This window comes from Balaenoptera ricei, chromosome 14, assembly GCF_028023285.1.
Source record: "Balaenoptera ricei isolate mBalRic1 chromosome 14, mBalRic1.hap2, whole genome shotgun sequence".
NCBI lineage: Eukaryota > Metazoa > Chordata > Mammalia > Artiodactyla > Balaenopteridae > Balaenoptera > Balaenoptera ricei.
The window spans coordinates 77,799,018-77,811,398 of NC_082652.1; the positions used below are offsets into that span (position 1 = coordinate 77,799,018).

At 48.8% G+C, this 12,381-nt stretch overlaps 1 protein-coding gene and 1 pseudogene across 12 annotated transcripts in view; one reads left to right on the top strand and one right to left on the bottom strand.

Annotated features, from left to right (window-relative positions):
- ALPK2 (alpha kinase 2) overlaps positions 1-12,381 on the bottom strand; it is a 134,593-nt gene that overhangs the window by 66,094 nt on the left and 56,118 nt on the right. For 9 of the 12 annotated variants that reach the window (XM_059894486.1, XM_059894482.1, XM_059894493.1 and 6 more), the window contains 2 exons: positions 11,811-11,899; positions 513-730 (listed from right to left, as the gene is read on the bottom strand). The exons of 1 other annotated variant lie outside the window; for it this stretch is intronic. In XM_059894486.1, coding sequence (XP_059750469.1) covers positions 513-730; positions 11,811-11,899 — 307 coding nt within the window. Of the gene's footprint in view, positions 1-512; positions 731-11,810; positions 11,900-12,381 lie in introns of those variants that run through there. 2 more of the 12 variants (XM_059894488.1, XM_059894489.1) reach the window with 2 other exon arrangements.
- LOC132348049 (developmental pluripotency-associated protein 4-like) lies at positions 8,758-9,482 on the top strand (annotated as a pseudogene).

Here is a 12,381-nt window from a genome sequence, read left to right on the forward strand (position 1 = left end):
GCAACTTGTCTCAGGGCTCTGTGGGAAACCTAATTATGACATCCCTACTTCGTACAACAAATGTATTCCCCAAAATGTGGGTATAAACTGAAAACATGCTGTAAATTCACCAGCGGAGCTTGAAATCTAAAGGAACTGTGAAAGATCCTTTCACCTATTAAGAATGAATTCTTACATTTTAATTTATCTTTTGGTACATCTGGATTTTCATGTGTACATCTGAAATTTGTGCCTATTGAGGATATAGAGCGCCAGTTTTTGGTTACCTGTTGTAATGGGAAGGTGTTAATGGTATGAATTATTAAAATGTACTTTGTTACTCCATCGAGTGGGTCATTTCGGGCTCCTTTGTTGCTTTGTTTCTGATGAGACATTAGTAACGCTTTCTGCTGGTGAAGGTGCTTACAGTCTGTACCCAGCAGACCTCTCCCTCCGCCCGCCCCCCCGCACCCCCCCAGGAACATCCCAGGCCCACAGCATCCCTGGAGCCCAGGCCGAGCCGCTCTCCTCACCCTGCATGTCCGTGACCAGGAGGCAGCCACTTGTTTTCTGGTAGACCCAGTGCTGGAAGGTGCAACATTTCTGACCAGCCTCCGATTCTCTTCTCAAGAAGTTTATCTCCTTCCCATCCCTGATGGAATACTTCACAAATTCTCCAATCAGCTCTTCCTCCACTGTGGCGTATGGGATATTGTTCTCAGGTCGATGGATAAGAAAAATAGGAATGATCCTGGAAGGGAAGAGAACGTGGGCACGCGTCGTGTTCTCAGATGGGAATAAAGATGGCGGGGATATTCTAGCCTGACCTGGAGGAGTAGGGAGCTGCAGGATAAATCCTTGGGTTCCATCAGCTGTAGACTAAAACTTCCCCCAATGACTGTTCAGCGGATAAAAGGATGTGTTCTTTTTATTTGTTCCTAGAGTTGGCGAGAAACTCCTCCCTGGGATGGAGTTTAATTGCTCATGTAGCAATGAATGTCTTCATTATGGGCATACCTCAATGACCCATTGGTCAGGTGACTAATATATCTACCCATCCAGCAACTTTCCACCCTCCGTCCGTCCGTCCGTCCTGCCTTTCAGCCAACAAACATGCATTCAGTGGCTTCTATGTGTCAGACACTCTTCCAGACACTGTTCCAGAAAACAGCAGTAAAGAAAAGAGGCTCTGCTCTCAAGGATCTTCCATTTAAATGAAGGAGACAGACAATAAACAAGCGTCTAGTGCTCGGTGCTATATGAAAAAAAATAAAGCAGTGGAGAGGAGAGAGGTAGCACAGGGGGTGGAGGAGGGGCTGCGATTTTATTTAGGGAGGTCAGAGAAGGCCTTGATCGTAAAGAACATTTTGAGCGGAGACCTGTAGGAGGTGGGCATGGAGAGAGCCATGAGCACCTCTATGGAAGGAACATTCCAAGTAGAAGGAACAGCAAAGGGAAGAGGCCCTGGGCAGGAGCATCTGGGGCGTGTTCAGACAGCAGCGAGGGGCCGATGTGGCTGGAGAGCGTCGAGCAAGGGGAGCGTGGTGGTTTGCGTGAGGATGGGAGGAAACGGGGAGCTGGACCTTGGGGAGTCTGGGCCACTTGAGAAACTTTGCCCTTTGTACTGAGCAGGAAGAGAAGCCACCGGAGGGTTTTGGATACAGGAGTGACATGATCAAACTTGTGTGTGACAGGGGCCACCCTGCGCGGTACGGAGCGTGCAAGGGCAGATGCGGGACACAGGGAGGAGGCCACGTGAGAACGATGGCACCTGGAAGTGGAGAGGTGGTCAGATCCTGCACTGACCCGTTCACTGTCACACCATCCTAGATGACTAACCCAAACCCGCTCTTCTCTCCTCAGACCGCCCACGCCTACCTCCCCAGCCTCACTCTCAGCCGAGGACCTTGCTTCCTGTTTGACTGTGAAACTGAAACAATAAGAAATTCTCACAGCTACACCCACCACGTGTTCCTGCCTCCCAAGGTCAGTGCCCATGTCCTCTGCCTGCCCACCATCTACTATGGAGGAGCCCTTCTTGCTGCTACCTGAACCATCTCTCCACTGGTGCCCTGGATCCCAAACCCTCCCCGATGCTCGAGGATATTGTTCCAGGGATGGTTCCCCACTCTCCCTCCCACTAGGGTTTCCCCCTACAGACTCATTCCCAACGGCAACAGAGAGTAATAACTCTACTCAGCCTGTGGACCTCACAGCCCACCCCCACTACTGACTCACCGTTTACATCAAAACCCAAATCAGTTGTAGACTCACCATCTCCAATCCCTTCCCTCCCATTCAGTCTTGAATCCACTCAAAGTGACTTTCCTGCTTAAAGAAGCCTCGGTCAAGGGCACCACAAGCACCATGTCGCTGAGTCTAATTGTCCCTTCTCAGCCCTCATCTTACTCGCCCTCAATGGCACTGGTCACTGGATCGCTCACTTCGTTTTAAGACACTTTCCCGTGGCTTCCAGAAACTCACTTCCTCTTGGTTTTCTTTCTGCTTCACTGGCTACTTCCTGTCTCCTTTCCTGGTTCCTCATTTCTCCCCAACCTTTACACCCTGGCACGCCCTGGGATAGCTCTTCTCACTCTGCACACCTTCCCTAGTGACCCTCCTTGTTTTAAATACAGTTCATATGTCGGCAGTTTCCACATTTATATCTCCAGCCCAGACCTCTCCCCTGAACTTCCAACTCACATCTCCAGCTGCCTACTCTCCATCTACACTTGATGTCTAAAAGGCGTCTCAAATTTAACATGGCAGGACTGCCCTGGTGGTGCAGTGGTTAAGGATCCACCTGCCAATGCAGGGGACACGGGTTCAAGACCTGGTCCGGGAAGATCCCACGTGCCGCGGAGCAACTAAGCCTGCAAGCCACAACTACTGAGCCCACATGCCGCAACTACTGAGCCCACGTGCTGCAACTACTGAGCCCACGTGCCGCAACTACTGAGCCCACATGCTGCAACTACTGAAGCCCACGCGACTAGAGCCCGTGCTCCACAACAATAGAAGCCACCACAATAGAAGCCCACGCACCGCAACAAAGAGGAGCCCCCGCTCGCCGCAGCTAGAGAAAGCCCACGCGCAGCAACGAAGTCCCAACGCAGCCAAAAAATAAATTAAAAAAAAAAAATTTAACATGGCAAAAAATGAACTAGTCATTTGCCTCCACCCCAACACCTGTAGAGTTGATTGGCAACTCTACCTTCGCGTTCTTTCCCTTCAACAAAAATCTGCTGAATAGCTTGTGCCAGGATCTCAAAGATTCAGGGGAGGGGAGACGAGAGACACAGTCCCTGCTTTCCAAGGGCAGTCGTTGGTGAGGTGCCCAGAGGAGGGACACCTAACCCCCAACTCCCAGCTAATAAAGACAGTCAGCAGCCAGATGTGTGTGGCCTGAGTTGTGAAGACTAAGGAGGAATAAGCTGGCAGAGTGGGAGGCAAGAGGGAGAGGCCATCCAACAACTCCATCCCTGTGTTTGGTACCCACAGCTCAGTCTCCCTCCATCCACACCCACACAAGCCAGTCCGAGTCCCACCTCCTGGTCCTCTCTGCACCCTACCTGGCCTGGCCTGAAGCTTCCCCGACGCTTCTGAGTCCCACCCGGTGAGGCTCTGCCTCCCCCTCCCCCTTCCCAGATGCAGTTAGTCCAGCACCGAACAGACCTGGTGTCACAACTGCCCATTCCCTTTTGTCACCAGGTGAGGAATAAATTTCATGAGCGCTCGTGAAAGGATATACATGAATCCACCTCACCCACTACTCACCGCAGGAAAATACGAGTACAGCAGGGTCAGCACCCTGTTACCTAGGGACCAGATCCAGTCGGATGCCTGTTTTCATACAGCCCACAAGAATGGTTTTTACAGATGAACATTTGCAATTGATTGGCTTTTAGGGAACACTAACTCTGAACCCCAAATGTAAGCAAAGTTACTTTAAAAAGCTAGCAAAATGCTACTTAAAAAGAAAGAATTCCATTCTTCTATTAGTAAACCTGTATAATTCATCAATAAAGATTTGTAGATATTGGTTTTCTTTATTGTTACATAAGCATCTACATAATAGCATCGATTTTGCCTATGGACCTACACAGCCTAAAATAGTTACTATCTGGTCCTTTGCAGAAAGGGTTTGCCCACCCCTGGTCTCAAGTTTTGTCTTCTGTTGGTGAATTCTTGTTTCTTCCCTCTGCCTCAAGGTCACAAACATGTTCTTGTCTCCCCCCCATCTTAAAAACAACCAGCACCGCCCTTCCTTTGGGGGCACTTTGCCCTTAGATTTCATTCTGATTTTCCTTGTTTCCTTCACTTCTTGAAAGGGGCACCTCCATTTGTATCCATGGCCTCAATTCCAATTCCCTCTTTGACCCATTAGCCCTCATCTTACAAAGCCCCCGCCTGCTGTGGTCATCCATTCTGATGGCCTCTAATTATTCCCCAGGATACTTCTGCAGCATCTGATAGTGTTTGTTTAATTTTTATTGGTGTATAGTTGACTTACAATGTTGTGTTAGTTTCTGTTGTACAGCAAAGTGCATCAGTTATACATATACATATATCCACTCTCTTTAGATACTTTTCCCATATAGGCCATAATAGAGGATTGACTAGAGTTCCCTGTCCAATACGGTAGGTCATTAATAGATAACTAATAAGCTTCTGACAGTGTTGACCCCTTTTTCCCTCCAGAATCACCCTCTTGCCTGGACTCTGGGGACAGTGCCCCCTCCTGACTCTTGTTCCACTGATGTTGCCCCTGAGCATTTGCCGGCCCCTGCTCAGCACTGACTCCGACCCCTGCACGTTCGTGTTTCTCGAGCTTCCATCCTTGGTCCTTCCCTCCCCTTGTTCTATGCACTCTACCCAGGTAAGCCCACCACTTGCACAGTTGCTGTGATCATCTGTATGCAGATGCCCAGCAAACCAGCGCACTGCTTTCCTTCTCTTTCCACTCCAGGCTTAGATGACCGAATTGCTGCAGTCTGATGGGCCACAGAGACCACAAACCTCAGACTCGGCCTACGCAAATTATTCACCTCGCCTTACACCTACATGAGTCTTCTCCCTGCCTTTACTGTCTTCAAGTGGCGGCATTGTCTACCCAGTCTCCCAAGTGCATAGTCAACCTTCTCTCCCTTTTTACTCCTTCCATGATGTCTGGTTAAACACACCTACCTACCGAATGTCACGCAAGCCCATTCTTTCCTCTCAAACTTCCCATGGCCGTGGCTTAGTTCCACTGTCACTGCCTCTTTCTTGGGCGACAGAAACAACTTTCAGACTGGTCTCACCACGTCCAGCCTCTGGGCCTTGTCCTTGGACATCCATTGCTAACGGGCAGATAGCTCTAAGAGCCACATCCGCACAGAGGATTTTTAGGGCAATGAAACTACTCTGTATGATACATTATAGCTATCATACGTTACAGTGTCATTAGACGTTCGTCCAAACCCACAGAATGTACAACCCTAATGTACACTGTGGACTTTGGGTGACGATGATGTGTCAATGTGGATTCAATTATAACAGATGTTCCCGTCTGCTGGGGGATGTTGGTAATGGGGGAGGCTGTGTATGTGTGGAGCCTGAGCGGATATGGGAAATCTGTCCCCTCCATTCAATTTTGCTGTGAACCTAAAACTATTCCAAAGATTAAACTCTATTAAAAACAACCACAGCAACGTGTCTGCTCCGTTGCTCAAGGCTCCCCTGCTGAAAGCTTCTGGTTAGCCCCTGTCTCCCTCTCGCCCCAATGCTCATTAGCTGAGCATTGAAAGTTCTTTGCATTCTGGCCCCCAACCTGCCTCTGGCCTCTTTCTCTGCCCCCCTTTTTTCTACCCTGCCAGCGCTCTAGATTTACTGAGCATTTTCCATCTCCTTGAAAACCTTCTTTCACAGCTCTTCATTTCTTTCTTTGAACACGCTGTTCCCTTTGCTGGCAGTTCTACACCCTTGCTCTCCATCTGGCAAACTCCTACTCATTCTTCAACACCCTCCTCCTCTTGGGAGCTTTTCCAGACCCCCTACCTCCTCCATGTCCCCATAACTCCTTGCATTTCATGCCACCACACTGGGTTTTGTCCTATATGCCTTGCACTCCCACTGGCTGTGAGGGGCAAGAACCTATTGCATTTTCTTTGTATTCTTTAAGTGCCCATCACCTAGCATGGAACAAAGCCTGGCACATGGTAAATGCACAGCGTTTGGCAAAAATGAATGAATGTTTATATAGGACAAAGTTTCTCAGTCTCGGCATTATTGAACTTTGGGGCCAGATAATTCCTCATTGTGGGGCTGTCCTGTGCATTATAGGATGTTTAGCAACATCTCTGGCCACTTCTCACCAGAGGCCAGTAGCACCCCTCCCAGTCACAACCATTAAACTGACATAGGATCTGATCTGACAAACTTGCAGACAGTCAGAGAAGAGGTCACCTAGTTAAGTGTTGATCACATAGATGTCATTTTCAAGGACTTAAAGTAGAAATGATGATAGCCACCCCAAGGAAAAGGTAAGATGCTGATTTTTTGATGTTCATTAATGTAAAAAATATTTTTAATACAGATTATTTGTCAAATGGGTAAACAAATAGGTATAAGTCCCTAAGGCAGGCCCCTAACAACTGTCGATATATTTAAAGGCTCAGAAAGTAGGCTTCTGGAAGGGTCTAAGTTCCAAAAAAAAAAAAAAAAACCATTAATGGTGTGACAGTCACCTGCATCCAGTGATGGCCACCTGGGTTGGGGAGGGGAACGGCTGGTATCAGTTCTCTTAGTAGAACCACACAAAGAGCTCTATCATGAGAAGGCCTCAGAAGTGGCCCAGCTTTTGAGTCAGGATGTCTACAGGTAAAGATATAGAACAATTCTGCAACACGTAGTAACCAAATCCAAGCTTAGGAAAAGTCAGGAGGGCAGCAAGGCCGGTGATCTCCTTTCTCCCTTCAGAAATACTATCACAGACACTACCATCATTTCTCTCTCTGGGGGGACGTGGGTCCCCTTTTCCAGTGAGATGAGGGCGAAGGCCTCTTGCTTTGAAGGGAGGCTTGAGTTGGGCACCCCGGCCGGGTCTGCACTCACGCCGCAGGGCGCCGCCTGCTGCCCCAGGGGTGAGAACAGAGCAGAGAGGATTCTTCCAGAGCACGGAGAGCACCCGGGCCTGTGCCGTTCCGCCCACACCCTGCCTTCTCCTGGGACTTCAGCTGGAGGCTACACACAGGTGTCAACTTGAGCCAAAGATTGTTGGGAAAACATTTTTACATTAAGCAGACAAAGAGGGAAGAAGGATACAAAATTCAAGTGAATTTTAAAGACACGGAAGGTAACATTTCAAAGAAACGACTCTGCAGGCAGATTACTTCAGACTAAGCCCCCAGAGCTTTTGAAGGGAACATATTGATCCTGGTCTGCCATTTACGAGTATTTCCTTGAGAAAACGTGAGAAGGATGCCTCCTTTCCCGCCCCATTTCAGAAGAGGAAAGGGCACCTCTCTCAGGGGCAGATCTGGACCGGGACAATGTCCTCTGAGACACCAAGTGGCCGACCCTTCACACACCAACGTTCTCTGATTACTCATCACGGCGGGAGGCATTTCAAGCACTATTTCTACTTCTAGGATGAAAGCGTTTGTGTCTTCTTTTATTAAAGAAATGTCAAGTATTAGCCAGGGGGCTGGTGGGCCCACCTGGGGCAGTGGGCCCTTCCCAGCACCCCTGAAATCAGCCTGGGGTGTCCCCAGCCTCCCTCTGACAACTCGGTCATTTCTGCAGGATTTGGGCCATCCAGATTGCCTCCTGAGGACGCCCTGAAGACAGCTGGCCGCTGACCCTGCCGCAGGGCGAAAGGGTGTTCAGGGTTGACCTGGGTTCTTACTCGTTCCGTAGCCCTAAAAACCAGAGGTGGAGCTGGCCGTGACTCAGGGTGTTAACTAGGCATGGCCCCTGCCCAGGGGGAGCCTTTGCATGAAGAACGCCGACTCTACTGTCATTCACAAATTCAAAACCGGAAGCTGCCGGAGTGCGGAGGGTTTTCTCTTCTAGACCCACCCGCCCGTAAAAGGGAAGCGTAGGGCCAGCTTCGCGGTCTGGAAATAAACACATCCCCACCCCAGGCAGGCCAACCACCCAGCCCCGAGCCCTGGATCTGCAGAGGAGCCTGAGGCATGGCGGGGACCAGCTGGCGGCCCTCCCTTGGCTCGCCACTTAGGAGCTCTTTCCCTTCACGGGCTGCCTCCTTGCAGGGATCGTGCTGAGGCCCTCCCCGCTTTGTTCTGCCCCTCCCCTCACAGCCATCTGCCGAGTGGGCACGTCTCCGTGGGCCCTGCTCGTCCTCCCTGCTCAGTGGATCATCTAGAGGCTGACGGGTGGGCGTCCGAGTCATCCCCACCCCTACACAGACACACTCGCCCCCCCGTGCCCTCTCCTCTCAAATCCTGCTCACTTACACCTTTGCTAACACGGTTTCGAGCACAGAGGCCTTTGAGAAAGCCGCGTGGATCTTGGGCCAGGGGCCATTTCAGAAGCAAGGAGAATCTTCATGCTCAGAAAGGAAGTCAAGGTTGGTAAAACGGAGAGAGCAAACGAGCAGGAGTGGAACTCTCACAGAGTCACAGGAAGAACACGCAAGCTGCAAATTCAAATCGATGTCAGCAGAAGCCGCGGAGGAACAGGGGCTTCTGGGGAAGCAAACACACAGGCCAGCTCGGCAAAGGGGACCCAGAGAAATGATCTGTGAAAAATGACAAAGCTTCCTGTCCACAAAAGATGCCACAGTGTTGTGACAGCCTAAGACCTCAGAAGAAGACGTCCATACCTCCATTACCTTCTAACCTGCCCCCCCCACCACCGTCAACCTGATTCACCAAGACGTTTTGCAGGCTTGGTGCCGTGATTACCACCGAGAACCAAAGGCCGGAAATGAGACAGACAGAAGCGACCCTGTGAACATGCTCGCTCTCCTCAAAAAAACATTCCTGCCACAGCAGAAGAGGCCAGGATCCTATCAGCATCCCGAAGATAAAAGATAGACAAGGGGGAACCGCCTCTGGAAAGTGCTGATAAAAAGATGTCTTTTGATGGGACCGATTCTCCTAAAGTGGCTGCTCATCCTGAGGAGGGGACACCCGCCCTTGAAGGACCTTCTGCTCTCGAGGGAGTTAATACAATCGTGTCAACTTCTGACCCAGAGGCTGCGCTTGCTTCCTGGAGCGGAATTGTAGCCGGGCCGGGAAGACGGACTCAGTGGGATCACAGGAGGCCTGTGTGGTCGGGTGGTGTGTGGTCCACGGGCGAAGTCTCCCTGCTCCCCCACTAGGGCTGGGCTCGTTATGGTTTCATGCCGGACAGCCTTGGGTTCTTGAAAAACCAAGGAGGGGGTCTGCACTCTTCTCCCTTCCTGCCGGCAGTTTTCCACCCCACACCTGGGGGACCACATGCTGCGCCCTGAGTGTGCTCATAGGAATCAAGTATTAGCGAAAAGCCCGCGGTGAGGCTACACCACCCGGAGAAAGGGTTCAGCTATAATGATAGTTAACGATAGAGAAGTGACTACAATCCACTCCATGGTGCCCCTTGACAGCTGAACTGTGGGCCGCTCCACAATCTCCATGCTTCCTGCTTACAGGGGGCACAGCCTGGCCAGTTGCAGGGGGAAAAAAAAAGCCTGTGAACTGCCTGACAGGAAACCACAGTGGAAGTGGCTCTCTCTGCAAAGAGCCCCGGCCCTAAGAGGGCAGAGGAGGAAGGAGATGAGACATTTTACAAATATGAATTCATTGAATGGAATTAATTTACCTGAAAGGGCCTCCAGTAAGTTTCTACACTGGGGAAGACGGGGCTTATAGACAAAACTTGAAACTTGGTTATGTTCACCTTAACCAATATTCAAACCTATCATTGCCAGGAATGGTTCAAACAGAAATGTGTCTTCTGATGTGACACAGTATATCACTGACAATCTTCTTGCCAAAGAGATGTAATATGCATCGCTTCACAAGGAAACAATCAGTCCTGATTACACCTGTGGCCTCGGCATAATTAAGAGACCCCCCTCGTTTGGGGTAGCAGTCTCTTAGACATAGCTATATGTAAACATTCAGAGCTATGCACTTAAGATGTCTATTTTTACTTTAAGTTTTATACATAACTTTTTAAGTGTCCTGGAATGAATGATAAGTTACAGTTCCTCTAGTAAAAAGGGTGGTTTTGGAATAATGGGGGAAATTTTAATATAGATTGGATATATAATTGGATATTTAATATAGATTGATATTAGGTGATACTATAGCAATGTTAAATATGTTGGTTTTGATAGCTGTTGTGGTTATACAGGGATATGTACACAGAATCTATAGAAAGAATATTGAATTAACTATTAACAATTGGTCAATGAGGTGCAGAATATACAGGTGTTGTACCAACTTTTGTGGTTTCAAAATTTTTTAAAGTTTAAAAAAAAAAGAATGCTGTGTGTTTCCAGTATAGGATCCTGATTTTGGTTCAGTGAACATGGAATCAGGCACAGATGTGCTTTTTTGGACCCTTATCCCTCCATGTCCTGTCCTCGTCCATGAGTTCACAACTCCTCCCACAGTAAGGAAGGAAATGTATTTGGACACCAAACATCCTCATCTGTCTCCAGGGCGGTGGCAGATTTGCTGGGAAGCTGATTAAACCCTTGTCCTTCACCCACACAGACCCTTTCCAAGTCCCTGGACACATCTTGATATTCATAATTGTGTTCTTTTCCTTAGAAAAGCCCCCAAGTTGTGTATGAGTCAAGCTGCACAAAGCTTGGGTGTGCCCCTGCGGGAGGGCGCTGTGGTTCCGTGCCTGGTGGACTGATTACGGGTGGATTCTTCCTCCTCGAAGAGGAACTGAAGAGGACAGAGCAGGAACAGGGGGCTGGAGAAGCAAGAACAGGGCGAGTTCTCATGACAACCCAGTCCAGATTGCTGTCTTGGTGTACTTAACAGAAAAGAAGTTGAAAGTGGTTTTCTTTGCATTATGTTAATTTTTCTTGAAGTTGCTGAGAATTGTTTGTATACTAAGTATGTTAAGCATTTCTTGGGGAAGAGCAGCAAGCATTAGACTTTATACATGGTGTGCCCAACATACCACCTCAGGGGTTTTTTTTTTCCATTTCGTGAGTTAACAGAGATAATACAGACAAGAGTTCCTTCCTTCTTTCCTCTCCTTTCCCAGTTTCTACTCATATGTAAATGACTGTTCTGTCTGAAGTTTCCAACGTGCACTGGCACAGCCCTTTCTCTTCCCATTTATGATCTCAACCAGATAAGCAGATCAGTAAATACGACCTCCAGACACCCCAACACGTGCTTGTGCCAATCGATGTTTAGTCAATGAGTGGATAAAAGTCAGTGTAGTTTACCTCTGTAGGGTTCCAGGAATCGGGTGCTATGCTCCTATGTTCCTGACCACCCAGCTTATTCTTCCCTGACACACCACCATATTTATTTTCATCATAGGACTCCTGTTCTCTTATATTTGTTTATGGTTTAGACAATGTAATACCCATGAGAGTAGATACATTTTCTATTTAACATGGTATATGCATTTATTTAATTATTCCATCCATCCATACATTTACTGAAATATCTAGCAAGTATTTTTCTGCAAGCCTCTGGTGACTCAGTGAAGAACAGGATAGCAGCTGTGTGTGCCCTCTTAGAGCTTACAGACAGACACCAGTTGAAACGCGTGTCCTACTGTTTCTTCTCACCCTCTCATCCCTCAGTGCCCCGCAAGTCCCCAACAAATTAGAGGGGGGGGGGGGAACAAGAGGGAATCATACTTACTCTGGCACTTCTCCAAAGCCTTCCAGAGGCTGTGCTTCAGCGGCATAGATCTTGGCATAGTATCTGGCGGTATTTTGAACGTAGCATTCCTAGATCACCCAAGTACATGGGAAAGCCCAGTGATTAGAAGAAATTCAGAGAGCATTGCCCGGTAAGGCTCAAATTTCCCAATATAGGTTAAGCCAACGGATTTCCAAACCCATCCCTTCGTTGGGGGCACAGAAGCAACAATGAATGTAGCCTACAGTTGGCCACTTGCAGAGGAGCTCTGAGACCTGAAGGAACCATCCGGGTGAAGGTCAAGTGGTCTCTAGGGCTAGGTGTCCCTGAACTATGAAATTTCTAGAACCCGCATGGCTGAAGTTCACCCCTGAGCTAAGGGGACTGGTCCCTGGGCAGGATGTCAGATAGAGCACGGGGACTGTTGGATTTCCCCTGAGCTATCCCATCTGAGGTTCTTCAAAGGTGTAACTTGAGTTGTAAGTAATGAACACCTTGCCAAGATTGTTGGCTTAGAAAAGCCCTACAGAGTGGAAAGCAGAATCCAGTTTGCTTTTCCTAAGTGGGAGTC